We start from the raw sequence: 27,810 nt of genomic DNA, 5'->3' as shown, positions 1-27,810 counted from the left end.
GGAAGGGAAGTCCTTTAATCAGCACGTCTCAATGAATTGGTTTCCATGCATTTTGGGAAAAGTCTTATATTTTGTATAGCATTATTTCAAGTTGAATAAAAAGTAGCAGTAAATTTGCATTGCCTTTACTGACACTTTTAGCTTTATAGGTAATGCTGGTGTACTGAAAGGTAACCTCATTTGCAGATTAAAGGTTTGCTGAAACAGTTTTTTTTCTGGTTACCAACTATAAAGCAATCTCTGTCCAGTTTTGGCGAGAACTTTTTAGCTTTGGTCAATGTGAAGACTAAAAATCTGTGTATCTTTAACGTTTCTGTCCTTACTAACTGAGAGCAGCTGCAGGAAACCCCTCCTATTGACTAGTATACCACTGTGTACATAGAATCATTCAATACTTACTCCAGTTGCCATTTATTTACTTGCCAGTCTGTGTAGTAAAACCGCAAACTCCCTTCACATACCTACTTTGTATCTCTGTAATACAAACATATAATGCAGTAAAAAGCACAAAACGGCACATAATTATGCATGTGTTTGTATATGTGAAGTGTTTCGGGTCTTCCAAGCCATCACTTGTAAAATCGATCAGATTGGTCGGTTGAGTGAAAATTTGACAGCAAATCTGTTAGTGTGGCAGTCATGCACATGGATAGTGAATAACATGTCCAGTTTGTATAAAAAAAGTAAATATTCCCTTAAAGTCAATGTATTATATATTGTCTGTGTGTGTGTATGTATGTATGTGTATATATATTTATATATATATATATATATATATATACACTAAAAAGTACCAGGTGATAAAAAGGGCTGGGTAGAACACTGATTTCTGGTTTTTAAGGGTACCTAGGTACTCCTATGTGTACAGCCTCATATCTGTATATCATTAATATGAGATTTAAGGCACTGCTGTCTCTGTTTGGAGCAGGATTTGGATGAGGCACCAAAGGGCTGCCTTTACTAAGATGGCTGTTTCCACACAGAGAAACGGCAAAACAAAGCATGGTGATATCTGTAGTAGAGAAGATCAGTTGTCAAAAGACCTTAGGTACACCTTTTTAGGTACAAGTTTTAAAATTGACATTCTCTTTAAAAAAGTAAAAACCTTGTACTAAAAGTACACAAGGACAGTCATAATTGCTTGTTTTATACTTCTTGTTACCACAAAGTGGTTGTACTTTACTGCTCATCTCTCTTAGCGAATTTGTAAGACGGCCATCCAGCTGAAAAATACTGCACTTCTTATGTTAGCAGTTTTGCGTGTTCCTAAATGGAGGCTGAATAATTGCAGTCAGAACAGAACACCCTCAAATGGCTAATCTGCTAATCCTAATATTTATTACAATAACTAAAAAATGAAATCATTGGTATTGTTGTTATTAAATTTATATTACAGCTGTGTGGATTAAGTTTTCACAAATTTTGATTTTAAAGTTAGGTTTTCTTGTGTAATTTTAGATTACCACAACTTATTGAGATAGTTGGCCGCATAAATGTTGCCTCCACAGCTTGCGTTCATGAGTTTTCGAGGTATTTCTGGAGACTGTGCAGAACATTTGGAAAAATATTCACAAATACAAAGGTAACCAAAACCTATTTTGTTCACCTGGAAATGATAAAGCCTGTCTTGTGTAAATGTATTATTGCGTATTCTTATTATGTAACCAGTTTGATGTAATCCTTATGACTACCTTTTTTCAGGTAAAGCCACAGTTCCAGGAAATCTTGAGACTGTCTGAGGAGAATATTGGTAAGAGTTTTTATATTGAAGCTTATGTTAATTGTATTTACCTGACAGCCTGAGTACTTGTAACCCCACCTATGAGAACAGCAAAGATGGTGGCTCAATCAATCTGTTAGATATGTTTATTTTATTATTTTTATCTATTGATGAGATTGGTGGGATTGACCAGTAACCATTTTGAGAGATTAGCAGGAAAACAGAAACATTTTTTGACCAATCCTTTCAGGAAAAATGACAACTTGACAGCTGTTGAGGACATCTGATTTATTGCCATGAGAAAGCAGACCGCTTTTTCATGCCAGTGATACCCCTAGCCTCCCTCTACTAAAACATTTAAACTGTTTGAGTTTGATTTTTTAACCAATTTGGCCTATGCAATCTATGCAAGAAAAGGTCCCACTTTCTTTCATGAGGTAAATAGACCAAGCTAACAAATAATTTTCTGCTTTGGACACTATTCTTTGAACTAGTGTATAAGACAGAATCCTGGTTTTCTTGATAAAAAAGATTTTCTATCTTGCACTGAAGTTCCCCTTTCTTTATAACTTTGCGGTCTGTATATATTTTGGAAAAAAGCTTTTACTGGATATGAAGACAAAGTGTATGATTGTTGCTTCTCTTTTGTTGGTGGGACTGTACCATACATTGTTACATGTAGCAGCCAGGATAATTTTATTGTGAATGACATTCCTGTAGAGGTAGTCAAGGTTTCTAATAAGGTAAAAAATTGTGGCAATTTAAATGTACAGCAGACATGAGAGCACGAATCTTGGAGAGGAAGGGCGTTGAGTAGTTTCCTGAACAAACGTCTGAGTTTTGTTTTTTTTTTTTTTGTTTTTTTAATAAATTTAGACTGAAGTCATGATAAAAACTTCTAAATCACTGCATAAAAAGTTACTGATTAAGTTGTATTAATGTCTGTCGGGAAAATCAGAAATGTTTGGATTTATTTAGTGCACTAGATTATTTTCCAGTTGGGTGTAAATTTCTTTACTGCAGCAGTAACACATTTCAAACTGCTGTTCACTACACTGGTGTAATATTGAAAAGCGTGGAAACTTTCAAAAATGTTCTAGCAACATTTTCAATACCAATTAATGCAGTGAGCTTGAAGCCTAATTTGTGTTTGGCGTTGCTGATGAATTTCTGACCAGGTCCATACTTTAATTTGGTCATTGCTGTTTTAAAACTGAATGCAATAAAAAGATGGCCTAGTAAAATGTACAGTCCATAGTTACATATGAAAGCACAGGGTTCAACCCGGAATTTTTTTTGAGCCATGTGGTAAGATATTGTAAGTGGGTGGCAGCCCTTTATTGTGACCCAACTGTTCAGTAGTCACCCAAAAACAGCTAGTTGGTTACGGAAAACTGCTGGGCGCCCTGCTAAAAGGAGCTTGGGAGAACACTAAAGCAGAATGGGATAGTAGCTTACACCCTAAACATTGTAATGTTTTTATTATTTTTATTTTGGCAGTTTTACGTAAAATGCCTATACCTAAATTATTACAATCTTTGGAAAAGCTTTGTAGTTACTTTGATAAAAAAAAGATTTATTTGCACCAAAATCAAGTAGACCAAAACAAATTATCAGCCATGTGTTATGATATCAGAACCTTTAAATTGTTTTTATCTACAGGTAAGGGCTGGAACCTTACTGCTTTACAAGGAAGGCATTTCCAGTCTGCCAGAGTTTTGTTTTGTTGGGGGCTTAGTTCAGTTATATTTATTTCAAGCTCCACTTAAAATTATCAGCAAAAAAAATTACACAAATATATTTACATATTACAAATTTTTATGTTTTGAAGTTTTGAGATTTATTTTACTTGATGTATTACATTTTTGATTTAGACTCTTCAGCAGGAAATGGTGTCCTGACAAAAGCCACTGTCCCAATTTATGCAACTGGTGTGCTAACGTGCTACAATCAGGTATGCCATCACCTTAGTTTGACTACAATATTGTATTGATTTTTACAATTTAACCAAATTTCATAATGTTTTGGGATTTTGCAAAGTAAATATTTCTGGCTTTGTGCAGGAAGAAGATCGCAAGCTGCTGGTTGGCTTTCTTGAAGATGTGATGACCATGTTGTCGTTATCTCATGCACCACTGGATAGTTTAAAAGCATCTTTTGTGGAACTGGGGTAAGCAAAGTCTGTGTGTGTTTACATAATATGTTGGTGCTATATAAATCCTGTTTATTACTAATAATAATAATAGTACTAAAAATAATGTATATCAGCTTGGTTAGAATTTGCATTAGGCTTAGTCTACATGGACTTTTTCCCCAGCGTTTAACCTGAGGCTTCTAAAGCCCATGTTTGAAATCCCCATGCATTCCACTGAGATAATCTACACCAGCACGTTTATGAGCTTTATCTTAAATGTTGCTTGCAATGTGAAAACGCCCAAAAACGCAGGAAAAGCTTGAAAACGCTCCTTTTGTACTCAATGGAGGTTTTTAAGCTTTTTATAAAAGCTTCCATTGAAAACAGTGGGGGCTTTTATAAGCGTTTTTAGCAGGTCTTTGGTATCTGGAAGCCTCCTTTAATAAGGAGATTCCCAGATCTAGACACCCCACCCTGGGGAATGAGTACAGGGATACATTAAACCCCTTACTCATTCCCTGAAAGGGTTAAAATATGTGTAAAAAAATAGAACAAGGCTTTAATGTTAAATTATTTTATTAAATGTGTGTGTGTTTGTGTAACTAAACTTTTTTTTTTTTTTTTTTTTTTTTTACAGGTTATCCCAATGACAGGAAGATTCCCACGGCTGCAATCATGACATGAGCACAGCCATGTGAATCCTCCTGACAGTGAGGGATCTCAGGGCACTGGGGGTTAAATGAGGACAAGGGTCTCCATTCACTTCTCGGGGTTCTTGCCAGGCCCTTTTAGCTGGGCGCACCACCCGGCACTTTTTAGCACCCACACGGCTGTTTTTGGGTGGTTACTGAAGCGTTTGGTCACAATACAGGTGCTGCCCCCCGCCTACAATTTCTTCCCACCCGGCTTAAAAAAATTTCTGGGTTGAGCACTGCTTCTAGTGCATTGTGATTGGCTGAGGTTTTCCATTTCTCAGCCATTCAGCACTAGACTTAAATGGGGCGACTTATCTCCATTCATCTCCAGTGCTCTTTGATTGGCTGAGGAATAGGAACCCTGATGACAGCTCAAGCATCATCAGGATTTCCCTTTCCTTAGCCAATCAGGGAATAGACTAATTAGCGGAACTCTGCTCCAGTGGAGCTCACAGCTCCGCAGCCCTAGAGGAGCTGTGACATGTTCTGTATCTGTAAAACGTGTCAAAGGCGTTTATAAAAGTTTTTTAGTGTTTTAAAGTCGAGCTTTAAAACGCTTGTAAAAGTGCATATAAACGTGGTAGAAATGTTTATTTGCATTTTTAAAACCATCCATGTAGACCCAGCCTTGGATTAAAGATGAAAATCTGAAAACAGCAGAATAATTTGTGCAAAGATGTATATTGTATTTATGTGGTTGTGTTTTTTGATTGTCTTTTTAATGATGTAAAGTAATGTGTTAATGAAGTAGTGAAATTAAATAGTGTCCAAAATACAAAAAGGTTAGAAAATAAGCTCTAAGCTAATGTATTAGTTTGTTATTAAAGGAAATAGGATTATAATCCTATTCACCTGGGCTTCCAGTCAGAATGCAACTGAGAATACAATTGTATGTTTTACAATTTTGGGGTGTATTATACTAGTGTTGGTATCTTAGGCAATGTTCTTGAATTTTTTTTATTTCTTTTGCCAGGACTAACCCTGCATATCATGAGCTGCTACTGACCGTGCTTTGGTATGGGGTTGTTCACACTTCAGCACTTGTCAGATGTACTGCTGCAAGAATGTTTGAGGTGAGTAACACTATTTAGTGAGAAATGTATGCAAAAATGTCTGTTAATGTTTGTTTACTACTGTTGCAGTGTGCTGTGCGATGGAGCAGAAAGAATAAGTAAAACGGGGGGGGTCGGGGGGGGCATATATATTCTCACAATAGGAGTTCGGATTTAGTTTCCTTGTGTATCATTCTCTCTTTGTCTCTTGAATTCATAAAGCATTTATGTATGGATTGTATTCAATTAGTCCCCACCAAATGTAGTGTTAAGGTTGTTATCCTAAAGTGTTTTGAAGTAAAGATAGTCACCTAGTTTTGTGTTAAGGTGGAGTTTGGTGAGGATTGAGCTGGTATGTGTAGTTATCATGTTTATCAAGCAGGTCATTTTCTATATTTTAATTCTTCTTAATGATGTAGTTGCTGACTTGGGACAGAGTATCCCTCCCTCTGTGTTGGGGCAGGAAATTCTGATCCAATAAAGATTTTTCCCGTCTTTAAATCCATCACTTTCACATGTGGTGGAGGGTTTAAGAAGGTGAGGTTAAGTGTAATATAGTGTAGGATAAAGTCTGGGTTCTGGACGAGAGGTTTTAAAATGTCTTTTAATTGTGTATTTCAATCCGTTTGGTTGTCAGTCATTTAGGATACTTCTCTAGAAAGTTGCAAATTGGCGTTATTGTGAAGGGTATGCTTAGTGCTGTTACAGGTGTCAGAAATAATGAGACCGGCAAATATAAACTTGCAAAATGTTGTGCTTCGCACTTCAGTGATATTGCGTATATTTTACTAGGAAGGCAGAAGGGACTTTCCAAAGTACCTGTTATGTGGGGCAGGCTAACCAGGTGTCTTACCTGTATAATGAGAACTCGATGCACTATTGAGATAGCTGAAAGAATTTGAACTAGTCATCTACTTTTTAACACAAACACTTGTTTTATTTGCACTTTGTTCATAAATTGTTAGCTTTTTTTTTTATACTGGACTTATGCACACATGTGATACACACAATAATGTAAATTAATTGAAAACAGGCCCATACTATATATAATATGTGGACAGCCTTGAAAGGAAACTTTTACAGTTTTTTTTAGTCATTGTAGATATGGACCACTGGATATGTTAACACAAAAGCTATTCATAATGAAGCTTCTTCCGGGTACTCAACTGTGGATTGTAGGCAACCAAGAGCAGTAAACGTTGCATTTTTTTTACTGCTGGTTCAAACATAGTCTTAAGCTCAGGGTAGTTAAAATCCTTTGGTTTTATTTCATTTGATTAGACAAGGCTATTTTTGAGCTCATTTAAAAGTTGGAACAGGTAATAGTAAATTATTATATTAAATTATTATAACCATTTAGGTGGATTTTCACATTATTACAGATTGTCCTTTGATGACTGCTTCTCTGATTTCAAGCTAAATACTGCATAGAGTAAAATGCTTTGCAGGAAATGGTTTCTAAAATACTGGTTAGTGATAGTATTTAATTGGCATTCATTCCAAGCGAAAATGCTGACTGGTGATAACAGACCTTCATTTAGCAAAAGTTGAGCAATAGTGAACGTTATAACCTAGTGGACAAAATGTTATTTATACATGTCTTCACTGTGTTCACATAAACAGTTGCTTTAGACTGATTCTTGTAGGAGCAGATTTTATTTCTAATTGTATGATTCATAAATTATTCTACATTTGACTGTTTATATTAAATCTGTTTTAAATAGCAAGGAAGTAGTATAACATAGAGTACAGTACAGTCATTGTGATAGTTTTTCCCAAACAATAAAAAGGGGATAGTGTCATTGGCTAATCTGTTTTTGATCTTGAAAGTTTTAAAATCTCTTTCTGCCCACATATAATGGCATGCCCCAGCTCTCATGTTGGGAAAATGTTGGACATTCTTTGACCTTTTCATGATCATTTTTTTTTAAAACTTGCACTAAATTTGGCAGCGTGGGTATGGATCATTTAATTTGACAATAACACTAATTTTGACATCGTGCCTGAGAAAAAGCAATGTGCAAATTTGTGCATTCCTAGTTTTCATCTGCACAGTAAAGGATCAATGGGTATTTTTAAAGACATAAAAAGGTGTATTAACATAAAAAGGAGTTAACATGCAGTGATTTAGGAGTTTTACTAAATACTGTGTCACATGAAATACCGAGAATAAATACTAACGCTCTACTGGTGGCATTTTTTATGAATATGTTCGTTCCTAAATGTGTTTTTATGCATATGTAGCCATTTTTAGTCCATTTTTTTTTAGCATGCTTAGTTTTTCAATATGTGACTTCTAAGGCTGTTTGATTACACTGCAATATAGTATTAGAAGTGCGCTGGTTCTTTTGCTGCTTTCTTTGCTTATATAAGCCTTAGCTTGCAAGTAGCGAGTAGCTTCTAATCCATGTTTTGCATTTTGTATTTCTTTCCCCTTCTCTGGCTCTGTTGTACTTCTGCCTCCCATGACACTGCCCTTTTCTTCTGTGCACCACATCATGGCTACCCTTTGTTCCGACCAATCAGCTTTTGGTGAAGGGGGTGAATGAGACATTGGTTGCTCAGAGAGTTGTTCCTGCTCTCATCACTCTCTCCAGCGATCCTGAAATGTAAGTTTCTGAGCTGCTTTTTACAGTAAGCATCCTGGTTGTTGGAAATGCCCATCAGTTATTAATTTAAATGTAGTTTTCTTTTTATTGGACAAATATTAATTTGGCATATGATCACTTGCCCTTTTTTTTTTTTTCCTATCAAAGTTTCATTTTTGTAAGTTTGTTGACTTCTCTTTGTGATACTACTGTCACATAAACTGAAAGGGCATGTCCAACAGAGTGATGCTTAATATTTAAACTAACCCCTTTAATTCAATTAATTTGCAGCATGGTATGTACTTCCTGATTCTATGCATGTTTTACTGGATTATTTAAATCAAAGAAAACCAGTTCTTCATATCTGCCCATCCACAGTCACGGCTAATAACAGTCTTATTACCCATTTAGTAACCGTTTTTTATTGCATGTTGACTGGTTACAGCTGATTCTCCAAGGCATGCGGGAATCCTTAGTTGACAAGCGAGTTGCTCCGGCCCTTGTTACCTTGTCCAGTGACCCAGAATTGTGAGTTCCAATGACTGTCTCAAACTAATTTTCCTCTTTTGAGACTTTTCCTGACCCATTTAATATCTTAAAATCACTCCGTTTTAGAATAAATATTCTTTCTTCGATTTTGTTTTTTGAACATATTTTATACAAATTTCCCAACAACACATAATTTTTTTACAGCTCCGTACGAATTGCCACAATCCCAGCATTTGGTACTATCATGGAGACTGTTACTCAGAGAGAGGTAAGTCTACTCTAAGAATAAGCAATTGGGAATTCGTAAAACATGTCATCCATATTTTTTTTTCATTGCTACTGATGGGGTAGCAATTATATAATGTTTTTACATGCTATAACTTATCCAAGTATGCTTCCAGTGAAAAATAATGGCATTAGCTAGTAATGTGTTGTGGCGTTGTCTTGTAATATATAGAAGACCCACGTGTACAGTGACACTAATATAAATAAAGTGTCACTACACATAAGTCATATGTATTTTATACATTTACAGTTACAGGCCAAAGTGCTAACCATTGAGCCACCATGCTTTTGCAGGGTGATTGCATCAAATTAATTTTAAATTGTCACTGCTATTTTCATCCAAAAGCAGCATTCTCCTGCTTGTATAAGGCTGGGTTCCCACTATGGTTGTATGATAAATTTTTTTTAACGTTTTGCAAACTTTTGCAAAAAGGGAACCAGCAACTAACATGTCTGTGTAGTTATTTATCAATACCCAAATTAGGTGGAGAAGCAATGCATTAGGAATGGCATCCCAGCACACTAAAGCATGTGATGTTATTTGACACAATGCACACAACTACTTGCAAAAACCTTTGCTTTGCCATAACAGGTTTTAGGGCATCAAATTCGGCCATAGAACAACAATGTGCAAACAAGTCATGGATCCTGCACTTTGAAAGCACACAGCACAACAGTGCATGGCAGTGCAATGTACAGCTATGTGTTGGTTAAGTACATTTTCAATGCCATTAGGAATGAATCGCAACCCAGTGTAATAAAACATGTTATACGCATTTCCGCATGTAAAGACGTGGGCCTTTGCAGCACACTTACAGAAATGAGCTCTTACTATTTATTTAAAGAGCAAAACAAACGAGCAGGAACTTTGGCATTGTTTTCGTTTTCTCATATTGTATTTGCTCATGCTTACAATTACCAACACAGGGTTGCCAGATATTCAATATGTATTTGCTAAAGATTTGGAGATGAAGCAGCCAAGTTGTTAAGATGTCCCTTGGGCAGACAGTGAATCCCAGGATCTATCTTTAGTTAGGAAGGACAAACTTATCAGGGATGGCACTTTGTCTACCTGCACACAAATAGATGAATAAGACACAGGTTAAAAGAACAAATGATAAAAGTAAGTCCTGTAGTTAAGTTTAGAGATTTATTGCTATCAAATGCCGTTTGGACACTGAATATTTCCTTGATGACATGTTGTCTGGTTTTACTCTGATGAGACAGTTATTCTTTATAAATAAGTCTAACAAATTACTTGGGTCTAACAGTGATTTGTTAGTAGTATGCGACTAATTCTCCAATGTTGGCGGTTCTGTAGTTATTAGAGAGAGTAAAAATGCAGCTGGCCTCATTCCTTGAAGACCCTCAATATCAAGATCAACACTCCATGCAGACAGAAATTATAAGGACGTTTGGTAGAGTGGGACCTAATGCAGAGCCAAGGTTCAGAGATGAATGTAAGTCACTGTTTCTTTACTTTGTACTATATCACCAAGTCCACATGAGAGCATTGTATGATTTTTTTAGGGCTGGTCCTGTCTTTTCTATGTGTGGTTTCTGAATCTCTTGTTAATCAGCTATTCAAAATAAATTTCCCCTTTTATTAAAAAAAATAAATAAATAAATAAAATATATACTTCTATTACCTCTAAGAACTGCTAGATGGGATGCATTGTCCTAGGACATAAAATATATAAAACTTGCATTCTTTGGCCCAGATGCAACACTCATTTATTCTTCTAGTAATATAAGCATTAAATGCCGAAAGACCTAATTGCTAAGAAGCTAATTGTAATTTTCTTTATTCCAGTTGTTCTTCCTAATTTGCACAAGTTAGCCTTGGTCAATAATCAACAGTCAGTGGATTCCAAAAGACTTGACATTGCTACATATTTGTTTGAAGCCTACAGTGCACTTTCCTGCTGTTGTATCCTTTTCATTCTGAATCACTAGCACCACATTGCAGACATATTTGATAGAGTTAAAGTTTCTATATGTTTTGTGCAAGCCTCATTTATATAATATTTATATTAGTATATTTTATGTACAGGTAATACAGTTTACATGCACTCATTTACAGAATTTGACACTGAAGTGTTTAGAATTGGTACTTATATATTTGGGCACAAATCTGCCTATTTTATTTTAGATTTCTGCTACAGTACAGCTTTGCACATTTATTTTTATGGTTTTACTTTAGGTTTATTGGAAGCATTAGTTGCATTAGCTGTTTTGATCCTGTTTAAATTATTGGCTGTATCACATATATCTGTTTATCAGTGGGGACATCTAAGCAGCGTATTGACTAAAGAAAACAAACCTAAGATTTGCTGCCATTTTATTTAAGAATTCATCTTTAATATTTCTATTAAGAAAAAACTACACCCAAAATATGTCCAGTAAACAGACTGCAGTGTGGGGGGAAAAAAGAAAGATTTCTCCCACCACCTGTTTTAGGTATAAGCATATACACAGTTAAATTTACATAAGTACTATAATCCCATTTATTGATTTTGAAATGTTCCCTTCCATTCACACCTCGTCTTGAGTGCTAATTACAGACATTCAAAAACTGTCACATGAAAGGTGTTGTCAGAGTTATATAAGGGACAAGTAAAGGCTTGCTGTAGTATGAAACTGTTCAACGGCCTGACACTGTGCTGGCATTACTGTCTGAAAGGGAGGTACCTGTCCAAAGTCAACACCTGTCCAAAAGGGGTAAGCCTTCACTATTTTAACAGGCTAGATGCAGGGTTTATAACCAGCTCATTCCTGATTTGTTCTTTTTAGTGTTTTGCTATTTCCTGTTAAACTGTAGAATAGAAATGTATCATATGAGTAATGCTTAGAATAAAATGTCACCTTTCTTCACACTTTTGATAACAAGCTATTTAGGGCCAGATCTGTGGGGCTGTATTTAAGGTTCTTTGATATAGTTTAGCTCAGGAAAGAATACAGCATGTGTCTTAGAGACCTTGTGGTTGACCAACCCTTCAATATCGGATAGATTTAACACATTGATCTTATGAAATTGCAATCCTTTTTTTAATAAGGTTTAATTAACACACCCAAAGAGTTATCAAGTAATGCCACCATATGAATTAATTTATTTTATGAGGTTATAGTGAGTTTGTGTTGTGGTGCTGCTAGAGAAACTCTAGGACAGACAATTTAAAATTAGCACAGTCAATTGTGCAAGATGCCGGATACCTCAACATAAATGGTACACTTGTGTTTTATAAACGAGAAGTTCCAGCGATGTGTCAATCAATAACTGCTTCCTTCCCAACAACTTCCCCTTTTGTCATCCAACATTTGGCATTTATTTTATTCCTTTTTTACATTAACTGTTAAGCAAAGATTTCCATAGTTTTAATACTTTTGGGCATATTAAATTCTTACTGTGGTTACTTGGATTCCTATATATATATATATATATATATATATATATATATATATATATATATATATATATATATATATATATATATTATATATATATATATATATATATATATAAAATTGTATGTATGTGTGTATGTTCCACCATCACTTGAAAACGCATGGAGACATTTCAACCAAACTTGCTATACATATGACATCTTTGTACAGTGCTGTGCAATATGTCAGAGCTATGTTTGTATGTATGTGTGTATTTCATCACTAGGAAACACATGGAGACATTTAAACCAAACTTGCTAGACATGACATACGACTCATGTGAGTGCACCACTGAAGAAGACTTGCCACGCTAGGCGAGAGAGCTACTAAATCTAGAGCTTCAGTGAAAACTTTTTTTTGTTTGTTAGATTTAACACTAAAGCTTTATTTTATTCCTTTTCCTGTATAATATAAGATTGCAATAAATAAATACCTGGGCAACGCCAGGTAATCGGCTATATTTTACATTTTTTACTGGAACATTTTTTGTCAGGTGCTACAATACAATTTTACTGTTTTTTAACCTTCGAATTTCATCTTAACCAAAACCAAAAAATGTTACAGCTTCCCTGCTCTTTTATATATTTACTTTCCTTTTATTTGCAGGCATATTTCTTTTTATTTTCAGCTGGTAATCCTGCAAACAACACATTTCTTGTCCTTGATGGACACTCTAATATTTAATGGAGGCAGCCTTGGTTGTCACTGTAGCGTAAACATATCTGCCTTTGTTAATATCTGTTTCTCTGAAAATTAATAGGACAACCAGTTAAAAAAAAGTACCTTGTGCTTTTTTAACTACTTTTCTAGCAAGATGTGTTTTCTCTACTTGATGAAAATGTTCTTAGTCTGAAAAATAACAATGAATTTGACCAGCTTATTGAAGACTGCATTTTCTTATATTTTTGTTTTAGTGTTTGAATACACTCTAAATTAAAGATGTCATGAGAACTTTGTTGACTAGCATTGCAAAACTACTAACAAATATGCTAGTTGACTGAGTAACAGACTCATTTTTCTGATCCTGTGTTTTAGCATTAAAGTAAGTGGAAACTTTTGCAAAATGAAGCTAAATAACCACCTGAACCAGTGTCCCAAATAGGATATATCCCCTCCAACCCCTTTCGGGTGACAACTCTAACATTTCAGATTGTCCCTCCGTTTCCCTCTTGGTGACATTGGTCCCTTGGAAAAACAGTAAAGTTTGACTTCCCCAACATGACCAGCACTTAAAACCTGTCCGTTGTTCTAACCTCAATATTTGCAAAACTAAAAACATTTTTGGTTAGGGTTATAGTTTAGACTACCCACTGTTATATTTTCTGTGTTTTGGTGTACAGGTAGTTTCCAGGTTAAGGGCATCTGACATACGGATGCCTCCTAGATACGAATAGGGCTTCCCTGCTCGACCCTGTGTAGAACTGAGGCTTGAATGAGGGCGGTTTGCATGACTTGCAGAAGAAATCTTTTGCTAAACAGAGCTGAGGTTGTTGGTGATCTTAGGGCTCTTAGAGCAGCCTTTTGTAACTCTTTAATGACCAAGGCAAACTCTGCAGTTGTTTCTTTCTGCATATCAAAGCACAGCTTGCTCCAGAAGTTAATGAAGATTTTCCATAATTTTTTTTTATTTGCTTTGTGAATAACTCACAGTGAGGATTTTATACAGTACCTGACACCATGCTGCCTAATAATATGTTGAAACAAACAACTGTCCAGATTGCATTTATTAACCCCTCTAATCCTTAGTGTGACTCGGGGTGGATTTTACCTGCAAATAGCGGTAATCCCGAGTCACACTCGGGGTAGCTTTAACCTGAAAAAAAAACCCTCTTACCTTGCTCCGTTGCCGTCCCCTGTCGTCCTGCTGGTTCCCGCAGGTGCTGGGGACACGTCTGTCTTCTTCGATCTTCAGCCGCGCAATGCAGAGATGATCTCCAGGGTTTCCCGCTGATGTTGGTGCATGCGTCGGTGCGGGCGGATCGGCAGGAAATTCAAAAAATTTTGTATTGGATTCATTACAAAATAGCTGTATTGAGTCCAATACAAAGAAATATTCATCTAATATATATAATGTATATATAATTATATTATATATGCTACTGTACACTTCCATTACATGTTTAACTATTTTTTTAATTTTTTTAACAGATTTTTGTGTTTTTTTATTTAAAGTTTATTATTAAATATTGGACATATTTCCGTGAGTTATGCCTAAGAATTAAAGCCTCTAATGTAAAATAAATTTCTATGCAAAAAAAAAATGTAATGCTTTTTGCATGGAAATTTGGACAGAATTAGAACGCTGGAGAGGTTAAAATTATTTACCTGTTCCTGCTTACATACAAGTTCAACTTAAGAACAAACATACAGTCCCTATCTCGTATGTAACCCGGAGACTAATTGTATATAACAGAGAATATATATTGTAGCAAGGTTTACAGAATATAGCAATTCTGTCATCATATGGAACATAAAAATTCCTTAACCACATGTTGCAGTCATATCGGAGGAGTTAATGGTGAATCATTTTTTACCGGGGCTCAGGTGTCTACGCGCTGATATGGAACATCTGTCCCCTGAACATGAGGTGAGTGTGTTATTTCTGTAATTTCAAACAAAGCATGGGAGAGTGTGTACATCCCTTCTGGTGAAGATTATATGGCTGCAGGTGGACTGATGGAGACGGAGATTAACTGTACAAATACTGACAGGGTGGTAAGAAGCTTGCACTGTCACATAAAGTACAATACTTACATTGATATGATGTCAGCTTACTTTTGTATTTTGTTTCTTTTTATTAAGATGTTCATTTATAAATTTGGCAATTTTTCATCAATTGTTATTCAGGTTAAAAGGTGCTTGCCTAAAATGAAAACCCTCTTTTATGGGTATGATTTTACTTGCTCTTTTGTTGCTTTGATTTATGGGCTGAGCACCATTCCTTGTGCCAGGAATTCAGATATTAATAGACTTCTTACTTTGAGGTTTTTTTTATTGAGGGAAGGTTAGGAAAGATTATAATATACAATCAACGTTGCAAAAGGAGTTGTTTAGTGGAAGTGAATTTTGATTAACTGCTGTGGGTTTCTTCACTTTTTACATTGATATTAGCCTCATTGAGTAAGTTAGTTTCTTACTACTGTGTCTGTTTTGTTTGTATCCCAAAGAAGAATGCTAATTGTGTACATATTGTACTAATTTCATTTCTAATTGAGAAATATCCGGTGTTAAATAAAAACACACCATTCATAATGTCTACTTTGTCTAGTGACAATATCCCTAATGGTTGCTGATCTCCTTCATTGTGTCTTCTTTATTAGGTTATTTTAAGTTCAATGATAAAAGAATGTGAACAGAAGGTGGAAAACAAGACAGTCCAGGAGCCGCAAGGGTAGGTGAAATTATTCACATGTTAAAAAAATGACTAAATTATTATAGTTTGTGGGTCTAATTTGAACAGTGTGAGCCAGCAGTAGCCAGAATCTGTATACCTTCGTCAATTCTAAATTACCATTTATTGAGTTTCGTTTTCAGGTTTCATTTTTAGAGCTGCAAAACATAGGCAACATTTGCAATATTTATTCAAATGCAATATTCACCTGGTGGCATTTATTAAGAGCTGAATGCAAAGCTATTGTTTAAATGTTAAAAAATGGAAAGTATTTTGCAATCGAGCATATTCTTAACAATGAGGTACTGCAGCAGTGATGTGACGACCGCTAGAGGCGGTCCTGTGATCAAATGACTGCTAGCACCAATCCTATTGGTGCACTGCCCTTAGTTAACACTAGAGGCAAAACAAGTCTTTATTTGAAAAGGGTTAAAATTATGAACATGTAGTTTATAAATAATTCTGTATGCTTTTATTTTCTTCTTTAAATGGTGATGGAGTCATATGTATATTAGTGAATAAAAATGGATAAAGTTGTGGACTCTCCAGATACCTATCTCTATTTGGTAACCATATGCTTCCCCCAGGGTGAGACCATGTGACTTTTTAAATATGAAAGAATAAATGGTTTGGATCATCGGTTCTCTTTACAACCAGCAGACTCGCTGTATATTGTTCCTAGTGGGACACCGTTTTTTCCCAGAAAACCATATTCTCAAGAGATATGCTGGACGCTGAATTTAGTGATAACAATCGTACAACCAAATTTCTTGATAAATGGTACTCATCATACATTCATGGAAGCTTAAAGTGACAGAACTGAGCCCCATAACCATTTATTGGAATCAGACCTGCCCTAGAAAATTACTATTGGAATCTGAAAACTCTCACTTTAGTATCTGTGGGGAAGTCCCAATATTTCTTATAATTCGTAATACACAAAGCATTTGTTTTGCATTGTTAGTATATGAGAGGTTTGGTACTATATTTGGTCTGTGCTGCTTGACAGACACTATAGTTGTCATAATCCTTATTTAGTTAAAATAAACATGTCTCCACCATTTAAACTGAGAATAATAAGGAAGAAAAATAATGACAGCTAAACTTATTTGAAAATCTTCCTTTCCTGCAGAAGTCAAACTTGACCAGGTCTTTCTGTAAGCCTGCCAAAATTGCAGGCTGCCATTGCCAACTTTATTCAGATTTGCTAGTTTCCTAGCTTTTATGCTAACAAAGTACCTTTAATACTTTGTTACTGGCCATTTGTGTCATCATTTTAGAGTGTTGAAGCTGGAGAGCCAGCAGCCATGCAATTAGCATTTTCGGGAAGGTGTCCCCATCATCAGACTTTATGTTTTAGCACATAACGCGTGATAAGTGGCCACACTGTCCAGTAGAGGATTGTAGAAGCATAGTAAAGATGCCTGTATTTCTTGATCTACCATGTTTTTTTAATTGAAACCATGGACTAATTTGTTGGTACAGCTAAAGCTCATGGAATGATTTATTTTACAGAGATATTCTATAGTGGTCTAGCTGTTGTCTTAAGCCCTTTACAGACTTCTAATGGACATTGGATGATTGTTGCTGGAAACGATCTTTTCTGATTGTTTCCAGTGGCAGTTGAACAGATGAGCGCTGTATGCACAGGGCTGTTCTTTTCTATAGAGTGAGGAGGGGGAGGATGAGTGAGTAGGACCTAACAGTGCTCTCCTCCCTAGCAGTGAACAGCTGTCGTCCTGCCAAGGCAGATTGCTTATGAGAGAATGTCCTTTGTACAGTGGAGTCAAATCTGGAACTTTTGGTACGTCTTATCGGCTACAAATGAAGCTTTTAAAGAAAAATAACTCCATACCTACTGTGAAACATGGAGATGGTTTAGTTATGTTTTGTAACAGCTTTGCTGGATCCAGGCATGGGGTTTGTGCTGGGAACATTAATATCTCAAGACTATAAAGACATTCTGGAGCAAAACGTACAGCCCAATATCAGAAAGCTGTGTTTGTTACAGGTCGTTAATTTTCCTAACAAGATAATGACCCAAAACTCACAGCTAAACACACTCGGGGATTGTGCAGCACTACATATTTTGAAGTGGTCAAGCACTGATTGTAGTCCTGTTAAACATTTATGAAAACGAAGCAGTCTGGGGATCACACCCATCAAACCCGACACAGCTGGAGCAGTTTGCTTAGGAAGAGAGGGCCAACATACTTGTTGAAAAGTGCAGAAATCTCATTGAGAGCAGTGGTTACCTTTAAAGCTTGTGCAACACAAATATTAAAGAATTCAATTATTTTAGTCTGGTATTTTCTTTTACTATTTAATATATTCTGTTGAATTTATACTCTGAAGAAAAGTCTTATATTTGTTAAATACAAAATAAATATTGTTGGATACCAATTACTTTTGTAAGTTTTCAGTTATTTTAGAGACAATTATGCTTTCTGTTTTTTTCCATGGTGGGGTACTAACAAATTTGACCTTGTGTGTATTTTTCCATCATATTCTCGCATCAATGCTAGGTGTAGGGATCAATTTAGGCCAACCTTTATTCTCTCCGCTCCTGCTCCTCTTCCTTATAGTACTATGAATAATGCTTTTAGTCCTTTGTTGCAAATCGAAAATGATACAAAGTTTGTTTTGTGATTTTAGTTTGTGATGTTTATTTTCCTTCTGGGCTTTGGACATTTTCCCAATTGAAGTTCTGCAATCAAAAGCTAATCGTGTAGTTCCCAGAAGCTAGTAGAATAACAATCTTTTTTTATTTTCTTATAAGCATCCTATGCCTAAAATTAGCTTGTCCAAGGTTTCTTAATTTATATTAATGCCTATTTGTATTTTCAAATTAAAGTGCATGTCTGGGCAAAATAAAACAATATGCTACTATGTACTTTTGTTCATGTTTGTATCTTTTAAAACATTGCTTGCATGGAAAATACCTGAGCTGACATTGCAGTTCCTTTGCTATTGTAAAACCTAAGCAGATTTGTCTGGACTACAGATTTCCCTCAACTCATCAATACCTTAGGGGTGTAGGTGTTCTGTAGTCTTGAAGGAGGCTTGGATGGGCCTCAAAACACTAGTTGGCATTTCAGTTCAGCAGAGGCAGTGTTGTCAATGTCACAGCATTATAGCCACAGTTGTTTTATGTGCTGTTAAAGCTTCTGCATTTTAAGGTACCTTTATTTGTATTTTCTAAAATAACTGGGAAACAAGGGCATTTACTAGTTCTTTTTTGTTTTTATTTTTTCAAAAACTATAAAACATACGTCAATAACAATAAACAGATTGATCCCATACAAAGGGGTAAAACAAAGTCAATAGAAAGATTGGGAGTTTGGGGGGGGGGGGGTGAAGATCTCTATTTTGTTGCATAATGATCAACTATATGATCCATTTTAACAAAGACCAAAATAAACTATTTGGGTCATTACTGGGCCCCGAGTGTTGTTCTTGTTTTAGTTTATCTGTATTTGATGAACTGAGTTTTTACAACATAATAGTATAAAATGTTGCTTGTGAAAGTGAGTGCATAGTTAAAAGCTGGGATTTGCAGAAGCGCTGCAAGTAAGTGTTCTGTATGTTGTGTTTGCACGCTAGAAAGACAGCATATGAATTAAAGTCTTGTCCTGAATTGGGAAGTTCCCTTTAAGTCTGAGTGTTGCTTCCCTTACAATGCCTTCCTCTTTTTAAGTCTTCCTTCTAGATTAATTTTAAATAGTTGCTGTTTGGAAAAGAGGTTTTATGAGTATACTTATATGTAACATGTGCTAGTAGGTTTATGCATGTTAATTTGTGTGCATTTTATACTTAGAAGGCTCCCTTTAATTAGGAAATGCAGGTTAGATGAACATAAAATGCAGCAAGTACTATTTTTGTAGAACATATAAGTATTTATGTAGAGCAATCCCATGCAATCTTTTTCTCATCATGCTGCATGTTGCACTTTTAGGTCAAATATAAGAGCTGATATTGCTGTGTCAAAAGCCAGAGTAAGTCTTTTGTATGTAGTTAGGCAGTTGACAAAAAGCACCTATGAGACCTTAGGTGGCATTTCATCTAAAGCAGAGGTCGGCAAACTCCGGCCTTTAGGCCAGGTACAGCCTAGCCAGTAGTCCGTTCCAGCCTAAAACCCCCTAGTTTTTTTTTGTCGATCTGGCCTAATCCCAGCTGGCAGGGGTCGGCAACCCGTGGCTCCCTTCCCTAATTACCGTGGCCGACATTAAGACTTCTGCCGCCGGGGTAAGGGAACACTCCCTCTCCTCTGTATGCATTGCGGAGGAGAGGGTTTTCCCTTCAGGGGCGTTCCTGGTGGGGGGGCGGAGCCATCAGCGCGGGACTGGAGAGGGTCCCTCACTGGTAGGAGTCCTATGTCCCACGTGTTCCCTGGTGCTTACACATGGGACAGGGGACTAGATGCATAAGCAGTAACAGAGAGCCAGGAAAAAAGAAGTAAAGTAAGTTTAAAAGTAAGTTATATCAACTAATGATGCATAATTTAGCAGATGATTATTAAATGATTCGTAACTAATCATATATTAATGATTAGTTATTAATCATTTATTAATAATCTGATAAATTATTATTACTGCACAGTATTTATATAGCGCCATCGTATTACGTAGCGCTGTTCAAAGTCGATAGTCATGTCACTATCTGTCCTTCAAAGGGGCCCACAATCTAATGTCCCTACCATAGGTATATGTCAATAATGTAGTCCAAGGCCAATTTTTTGGTGAGAAGCCAATTAACTTAACTGCATGTTTTTGGAATGTGGGAGGAAACTGAAGTACCCGGAGGAAGATCCACGCAGATACGGGGAGAACCTGCAAACTCTATGCAGATGTGTCCTGGCCGAGATTCAAACCTGGGACCCAGCGCTGCAAAGGCCAGGGTGTTAACCCCTGAGCCATTGATCTTGGGATGATGAATCATTATAAACATACATTTAAATAAATACGTTTTTTTCATATGAATTGGATTATTTTGATTATGATCACATTGAATTTTTTAAAAGAAACATTTTCTTTTAAACAAAATTAGTATTTTATTGTCATTAAGTATATTATTCCACAAAGCACCTATAAAGTCCCATTTCAAGGAAAAAATGCTTTGAACCTGTTCTAATAATGGTTATCTAATAACTTAATTTTTATTTTTATATAGTTATTTTTTTATTTGAACTCTTCATCATTTGAACCTGATATTGTATCTGTCTCTAAGAACATGCAGCATCATGTTTCCCATTGATCGTACTGTATTTTTAAATAAAAAAAACCTTTCCTAGGACACTTTGTTTCTTCTGTCCTTGTGTGCCTTCTTGACCTCCTAAAATGGCCTAGTGATCAAAAAGTTTGCTGACCCTCCGATCTACAGGCTTAAAGAATGTAAATCTAAAAAAATAAAGACAGTAAGTTACTGATCATTATACCTACAAATGTATAATGATTAGACTGAATTATTGACACCAACAATTGACTAGTAAGCAGGTATTTATTGCTTTTATTGTGTATTTCACAACCTAAAGGGGAGCAAATGTAAAAAATTTTCTTGTAGGGTTTTTACATTTTGTTGTAGAAGTTAAGCAAAAGAACATTTGCTTTGACACTTTGATAGATAAAATCTGATATCTGGTGTGCAATGATTGACTCTACATAGGTGTGTCAAACCCGTTGTACCTAAGTCTGAAGTAAATTTATCAATATTCAACATTCACATTTATTTTTTTATTGGCATGTGATGAAATCTCTGATGAAAGTGCTTTAATATTTTCCCTTCAAAGTCTAATAAAATAAAAAAACAGGTATTGATCACTGTGCAGTGTAGGATTGAAGGAAAAGTAGTATGTAGATACTTGTCTTTTTATTGTGTATTAAGACTTTTAATAACTGTACCCTGTTTTACAAAACAATGCAATATTATAGTCCAAGAGATTAAAGGTTAGCAGAGTGGAAAAGATTTTGTACACAAAAATGAACAGACTGCTTCACCCATAAATTCTATTGGACAATATTAGGCCAATGTATAATATGTACTTCTGCCTTAAGCAAACAACAATAATATATAATAAATGAAAAAAGCAATAATATTGGTAAATGTTTGTTACTCCACCTATAGAAATGTGTTGAAGAAAAGGAATGAACATGTCCTACCAGAATTTTTTTCCCAATGCAGAGAAGAAACTTTACTAACTTTACATGGCCAGTTTGGATATGTTTTTATTAGACATGGTTTTTGTTGTGCAGTTCTCATTTTGCTGTTTTGAGAAACATCCTTGCATGAATGTGGGAAATCCAAACGTTCCAGATTGGTGACGGAGCATGTTGATTTGGTAATTGAGAGTTAAAAGCTGGCTGAGAAATTTTTTTCACAGTGATTTGAGTAATTAGCTCCCTTCCTTCTCTTCTTCATCTTTGGTGTCCTCCATGTCCTTGTTGCCCTCAATAGGATTGCACTGTGCTTCTTTCTGTCTACTCTCAGCTTTTCTTACTCTCATTCCAGAATGCTCTCAGCTTGTCTTTTTCCGGCCAATCTGTTTTCCATGTCGTCGTGTGCTCGTGCTCCAACCTGGAACGTTTGGTCTCTGTCCAAGTCAGGCGCCGAAAAGAAGGGTTAGAAGTGAGTTTTTTCTATTGTTTGCGGCACAATGTGTGACTTATATTGCGGAAGTTGTTTCCTAAGAAAACAATTCCTCTGTTCCTTCCATAATGCATACAATTATTTTACCAGTAGGAACCTTCCAGATTGACACAAATCCATTTCCGTATTGCTCTACCTGCTAATGAGATTTGTATCCGTTAGCTCTATATTTGTTTCATACAGTGTCTGTGTATTGGACAAGTGGTCCTAGTTTTTGTTGTTTTTGTTGTTCTTTTAAGTCCCTCCATACACATTTAGCACATCAGATGGTTTATAAATAACCAGGAAATCTTTACAAAGCATATTGTGAGCCTATGAATTGAGTGAAAAGGGGTATAATTCTAGCAGGTGACTCCTATGGAGAGATTTCCCCTCTTCTTTAACCCCTGTCAAAGCAAGTCATGTATGAGGAAAATGGGGGTCACAGAACAGCATGACACAAATGTCAGTAGAAATTTTAGAGAGGTTGTAAACTTTCCCATTTTATTAAAAAAAGTTTTTGTCTCTGTAACCTTTGGAAAATTTCCACTATTTCCTGCAAAACTAAATGCAGTTTCAAACCTTCCACACAAATTTGTACACCTTTAGGTATGGAAGCTTCCATTGCAAGTTGCCAGTTATAGATAAGGAAAATTGCATGGTGTAAATTAGTTAAAAAGTGTAGGAATTCCTTCTGTATACCTGACTCAGGTTAGTGACCACACAAGTATCTCGTGACAGATCAAGCATAACATGATTTAGAATTTTTACCCTTCCTATAAGTTTGTGTAAGTATAAAATAAACCAATTGCATACATCTCAAGAAATTACTTTTTTTATATAGTAATGGAAATATTCCTGACATATTTTACCTGGTACATTAGTGCTTGTAATGGGAGTTCTAGTGATTTATGTCCTTCCTTCTTTCCTTGTTTTTCTATCATTTTCTCTGCAGTGTGTTCCTCTAAGGACTTTGCTTAATACTGCTTACCATTATACCAGTTCTATGTTGTTTATTGGGCTCCATGGAACCCTCTCACTTCCTCTTTGGCACCCTCAGTAGTTTTAGGACTTCTTGAGACAGACTTCTGGGCAGCGTTTGACTAGCGGTTCCTTTGTGGCTAAGCATTTTGATGGGTAGCTGGCAAGCATTTAAACACCTCTGATCACCCTTGTGACTCCTACAGCTGTCAGGTGAACAAGAGAAAGGTGTGCGGCAGTTCACATGTGTATAAACAGTGTTGTTTAACGTTTGATGTTCCTGCTTTACAGACTATTTTATTGCTCTGTGTTTGTTTCATTAGCTCGTTTAATTTTACCACTGATATTTAACCTTTATGAAAGAGATAAAGAACAATGTCTCTACATATTTATGTAATTTAGCTTTTAAGACTTGTTATAAATGAAATTGTATGATGAAGAACCCTACTCTGTCATATTCATTATTTTATGTCCTTTATGCCTTTCAGCTCCATGTCAATCGCAGCAAGCCTTGTGAGTGAAGACACAAAAACAAAATTCTTGAACAAAATGGGCCAGCTGACAACATCTGGTGCAATGTTGGCGAATGTTTTTCAGCGCAAGAAATAAGTAGTTTGCTGGTAGCCAATAAAACACTAAAGATGGACCACTTGCTCCTTGTACTTGAACTACTTGCCTTTTTATTTTCTTCCTGTCTTACGTTCTTGTAATATATTTTATTGAAGACTCCAAAGAAATTTGCACTTCATTAGAATCCGCATGTCTGTTGATTTGGGAGTTCATACTGTTGCTGAATTTGAAGAAGGATCCTTAGCTTAAACCATGTCTCTGTTCTGTGTTTTGTCTATTTTTTTTTTATATACATAAAAATATATATATATAGTGAAAAAAGTATTTTTTCTGAAAAGATTATTGGCAACTTTATCTGTTATATACTGCACAAATTGCAATGGTACTAAGTAATGTAAATTCTTTATCATAAAGTAATAAAGTCACATATTGAGATGTACGTAAATATTGGAAATACCAATCGGTTTGTTTTTATTTTAAATTAACAAAAAAACAGCCAGCGTTACCCTGTGCCTTTTTGGATTCACCCTCATTGAGTCTACGGTAGAAGGACAAGCATAAATAACTTGCATTCCCACTTTTGGAGACAATGCTTTTTTCATTAAATTTCATTAGTAATATGTGCAGTAATATTGTCATGTCATCACATTGTCATTTTTAAAATGTGAAAATCTTTTGATGAAGAGCATCTTAAAAACGTACTGCAATGTTGTTCACTTTATTCAGATCTAACACACGGTATTTATTATTTTCATTATGTTGTCTTTTTCAGAATTCCTTTACCTCAGTTTTGGGATTCATTCTCCTATAAGCCATATCTATTTGTGTTAGTTCTTCTTGCATTCCAGTAAAAGCCTGTACCTGAAAGCTCTCTACCATTAGGTGCCATTTATGGTGCAGGGTCTTTAATGCTTTTTACACTACTTTGTGCGACCCTCTGCAACATAGACAGGGAGTGTTCTGTTTTGCTTTTCTCAAGTAAAGCATGTGCAGGGGCTAACATTGCTATGAGCATTATGGGTGGGTTGCTAAGCATGTTTTGTTTTTTGTTATTTTGTTTTTTTCATCACCACATCACCTTAGCTGCCACAAGTTGAACTTTGGTGGACCTGAGAGACTATGGTTGAACTGAGAGACTATGACAGCTGCCATTACAGGACTCATTCTAAAGAATTCTAAATTGTTTTAATGTAAACCTGATTTTTTGAACATGAAACAAGCATGCAGGGTGTTAACACCTAACTGGACACCTGAGCTGAATGCTCAATTCTGGATCAGTATTTCAGAATGTAACGAAGACACAGGATCAGAACTCCAACCAGGCAAGCAGTAAGTTTTAGAGTCAGGTCAGCAATGGCAGCTTACATAAACCTCTTTATAAAGGTTCACTTAAGTAGAAAAAAATGTGAATTATGAAAGTTTCTGGGTTTTTCTTTTTTTTTTTTTTTTTAAAGGTGTAGGTTCTCAGGAGATATTTTTTCCTTGTTTTATTAGTAGTTCTCTCAACCCAAAACATGTATGCAACTAACAAAATTTGCCCACCCTTGTACTAGGTCAAGTCATCAACTAGGGAAGAATGGCAGCCCAGCTCAGTAATGTCAGGCCACATCAGGTAATCAGGAGGAAAAGGTTGAAATAAATACTAGGTAAATTAACTTTTTACCCATATCAAAACCAATACAATACAAACCACATATAGCAATGCATTACAGTATTACAATATTACAAATCATATTTTCCTTTAAAAATAGAAATTCAGTGACACCTGTTTTGGTAAAGAGACCAGTTTGATCAATATCAAAGAAAAGTAGCTTTGGAATACCAGTTTAGGCTCCCTATGTAATGGCAGTGACAGTAAATGTAGAACCAATGCTAATAAATCCCGCTATTGATTACATTAAGTTCTGGCAATAACGCAGCTATTTTCAATACATGTACAATACTGCAGTTAAGGTCTTTTTTGTGACTGCATATTATATTGTTGGTGTGTTAAGGTTCTCATTTATCAATTGTTTAACAACATAATGCAAAGAGTAATTGTCTGCAGTAGCTTTTAAAAAGACTATTCAACATGAACGTTTATTAAGTAAAACTAATTCCTTGTAGACTCAGATGGGTTGTCATGTTTTTTTCACTGTTACTCTATAAACATGTTAAACAAATTCCCAGAAGCAAATCAATTTTAATATAATTTTCTTTGATTTCTGACTTCTGTTGGGGAGATTAGTAATGTGGTTTTCATTCATCTTCTCATGTCAGGTGTTATTAGGTAGGGCCTTTCCTTTTTTAAATAGTTTACCAAATCTGTTTGCAGCAAGTTGATGAAATTTGACTGAACAGTTGAAACTATTGTGAATTTTAACTGAATTCAACCAAGGGAATTATTGGATCTTTGGATCTAATACTGAGCAGTATCTCAAACTTTACCTTCTCATCTTCTCCACGCCAACCTCCTGCCTTCCCCATTTCCCAATAGCAAGTCAGACCTCCCTTCAACACCGGTTCAGGTGTAAAGTTTGGGTCCTGTGTGCAAGAAATGGCTACTGGTTTTTTTGTATTGTTTTCAAATATGCAATGAGGTGTATAGTATTTTCTAAAAAAAAGTCATCAGTATGAGTCTAAATCCCCATAAAAACAATAACAATAATAGGCAAACCAAAAACGTGTACAACTTGCATTATTCTTTGGTAACATTTAAAAAATGAAGAGTATTATTTACAAATATGAGCATCAATTGTGGCTGCTGAGGAGGGAGAAATCCTGACTAGCCATATATATTTCTAGTGTGTTACTGTAGATGTAGAATATTATTACGATTGTAATTTACAACTGAGTGAATGCACTGATTTTTTTTCTATCCTAACCCTTTTGTAAATGCCTGTGAATATACATATTTTTTATCGTTTTGTTTTTTTTTTGTCATCGTAGTTTTGGGATAGTTTAAAGATTTACAAGGAGGTAGGTCAGCTGTGTGCAATTTGGGAGACACTAAAATATTGCAAACCAGGAACAAGAGCCTACATAAACTTTAGTATTTCTCATTCTATGTGCTTGTCCACAAGAGTGTGCACTGTTTGTACATTAAGACTGTTTTCCACAATAATTGGGTAATAATGGAAAGCTTTTCTGTTCTGTTCAAATAAATGAATAAAACAATTACACTGTGTTTTCGCTATGCAGTATTTGTGACTTCTTCATATGTGCTGTGTCTTGAATTCCAAATGACTACATGGACACTGTTTAAAGATTTTGTTTTCCTTCGAACAGAAGTTACCTTTACAGCGATTTGCTTTATGGCTGTTGCCTTTTTTTTATTTTGTTTAGCAGGTAATAGGTCATTTTGCCACTGAGGATAACATCTGATAGCTACTTTTTTTCTATGAGGGAGGAAGTTTTTAGGGCCAGTCTGCCAAAAACAAATATTTTAGTTTTTTGAAAAAAAGTTAGACTACCTGATAGTATTTCATAATTACAGAACTTTACAAGTGAGATGCCAGTGCTTATGGTTCTAAAGCTACATATCCTCACGGCTAGCTGCCTTATTGTACATTATAGAAAAAGAAACGGGGGGGACACAGAACACAAAGAGCTTGGGGAGAATAGTAAGGAGTTATCACTCAGAAGTCTTACTTTAGGAGAATCCAAAACCGTTTAGAAGCCAGGGGCTTAGGTGATGTAACCTTTACTAAAATATCACTTTTAGGTTGACTAATTTTGTAACAGTGTTTATTACATTACCCTTAAAGGAGACCTTAATGCAAAAAAAAAAAAACACTAATCAGGAAATAGCTAATTACCATGCATTGTCTCTTTTGTGGAAGAAAAAAAGCCCTGGCTTTT

At 35.6% G+C, this 27,810-nt stretch overlaps 1 protein-coding gene across 6 annotated transcripts in view; it reads left to right on the top strand.

The window, feature by feature from the left end:
• The window catches only part of RELCH (RAB11 binding and LisH domain, coiled-coil and HEAT repeat containing), a 70,581-nt gene extending 43,445 nt beyond the window's left edge, over positions 1-27,136 (top strand). For 3 of the 6 annotated variants that reach the window (XM_072411826.1, XM_072411823.1, XM_072411827.1), the window contains 12 exons: positions 1,459-1,582; positions 1,702-1,750; positions 3,595-3,674; positions 3,784-3,890; positions 5,523-5,622; positions 8,128-8,210; positions 8,883-8,946; positions 10,285-10,423; positions 10,777-10,893; positions 14,906-14,994; positions 15,728-15,798; positions 23,889-27,136. In XM_072411826.1, the coding sequence (XP_072267927.1) occupies positions 1,459-1,582; positions 1,702-1,750; positions 3,595-3,674; positions 3,784-3,890; positions 5,523-5,622; positions 8,128-8,210; positions 8,883-8,946; positions 10,285-10,423; positions 10,777-10,893; positions 14,906-14,994; positions 15,728-15,798; positions 23,889-24,009 (1,144 nt within the window). In that variant the 3' untranslated portion in view covers positions 24,010-27,136. Of the gene's footprint in view, positions 1-1,458; positions 1,583-1,701; positions 1,751-3,594; positions 3,675-3,783; positions 3,891-5,522; positions 5,623-8,127; positions 8,211-8,634; positions 8,718-8,882; positions 8,947-10,284; positions 10,424-10,776; positions 10,894-14,905; positions 14,995-15,727; positions 15,799-22,302; positions 22,420-23,888 lie in introns of those variants that run through there. The other 3 variants (XM_072411825.1, XM_072411824.1, XR_011920857.1) reach the window with 3 other exon arrangements.
• The last annotated feature ends 674 nt before the right edge of the window (positions 27,137-27,810 follow it).

This window comes from Pyxicephalus adspersus, chromosome 5 (assembly GCF_032062135.1).
Source record: "Pyxicephalus adspersus chromosome 5, UCB_Pads_2.0, whole genome shotgun sequence".
Lineage (NCBI taxonomy): Eukaryota > Metazoa > Chordata > Amphibia > Anura > Pyxicephalidae > Pyxicephalus > Pyxicephalus adspersus.
This window is presented reverse-complemented; position numbering and strand designations above follow the sequence as displayed.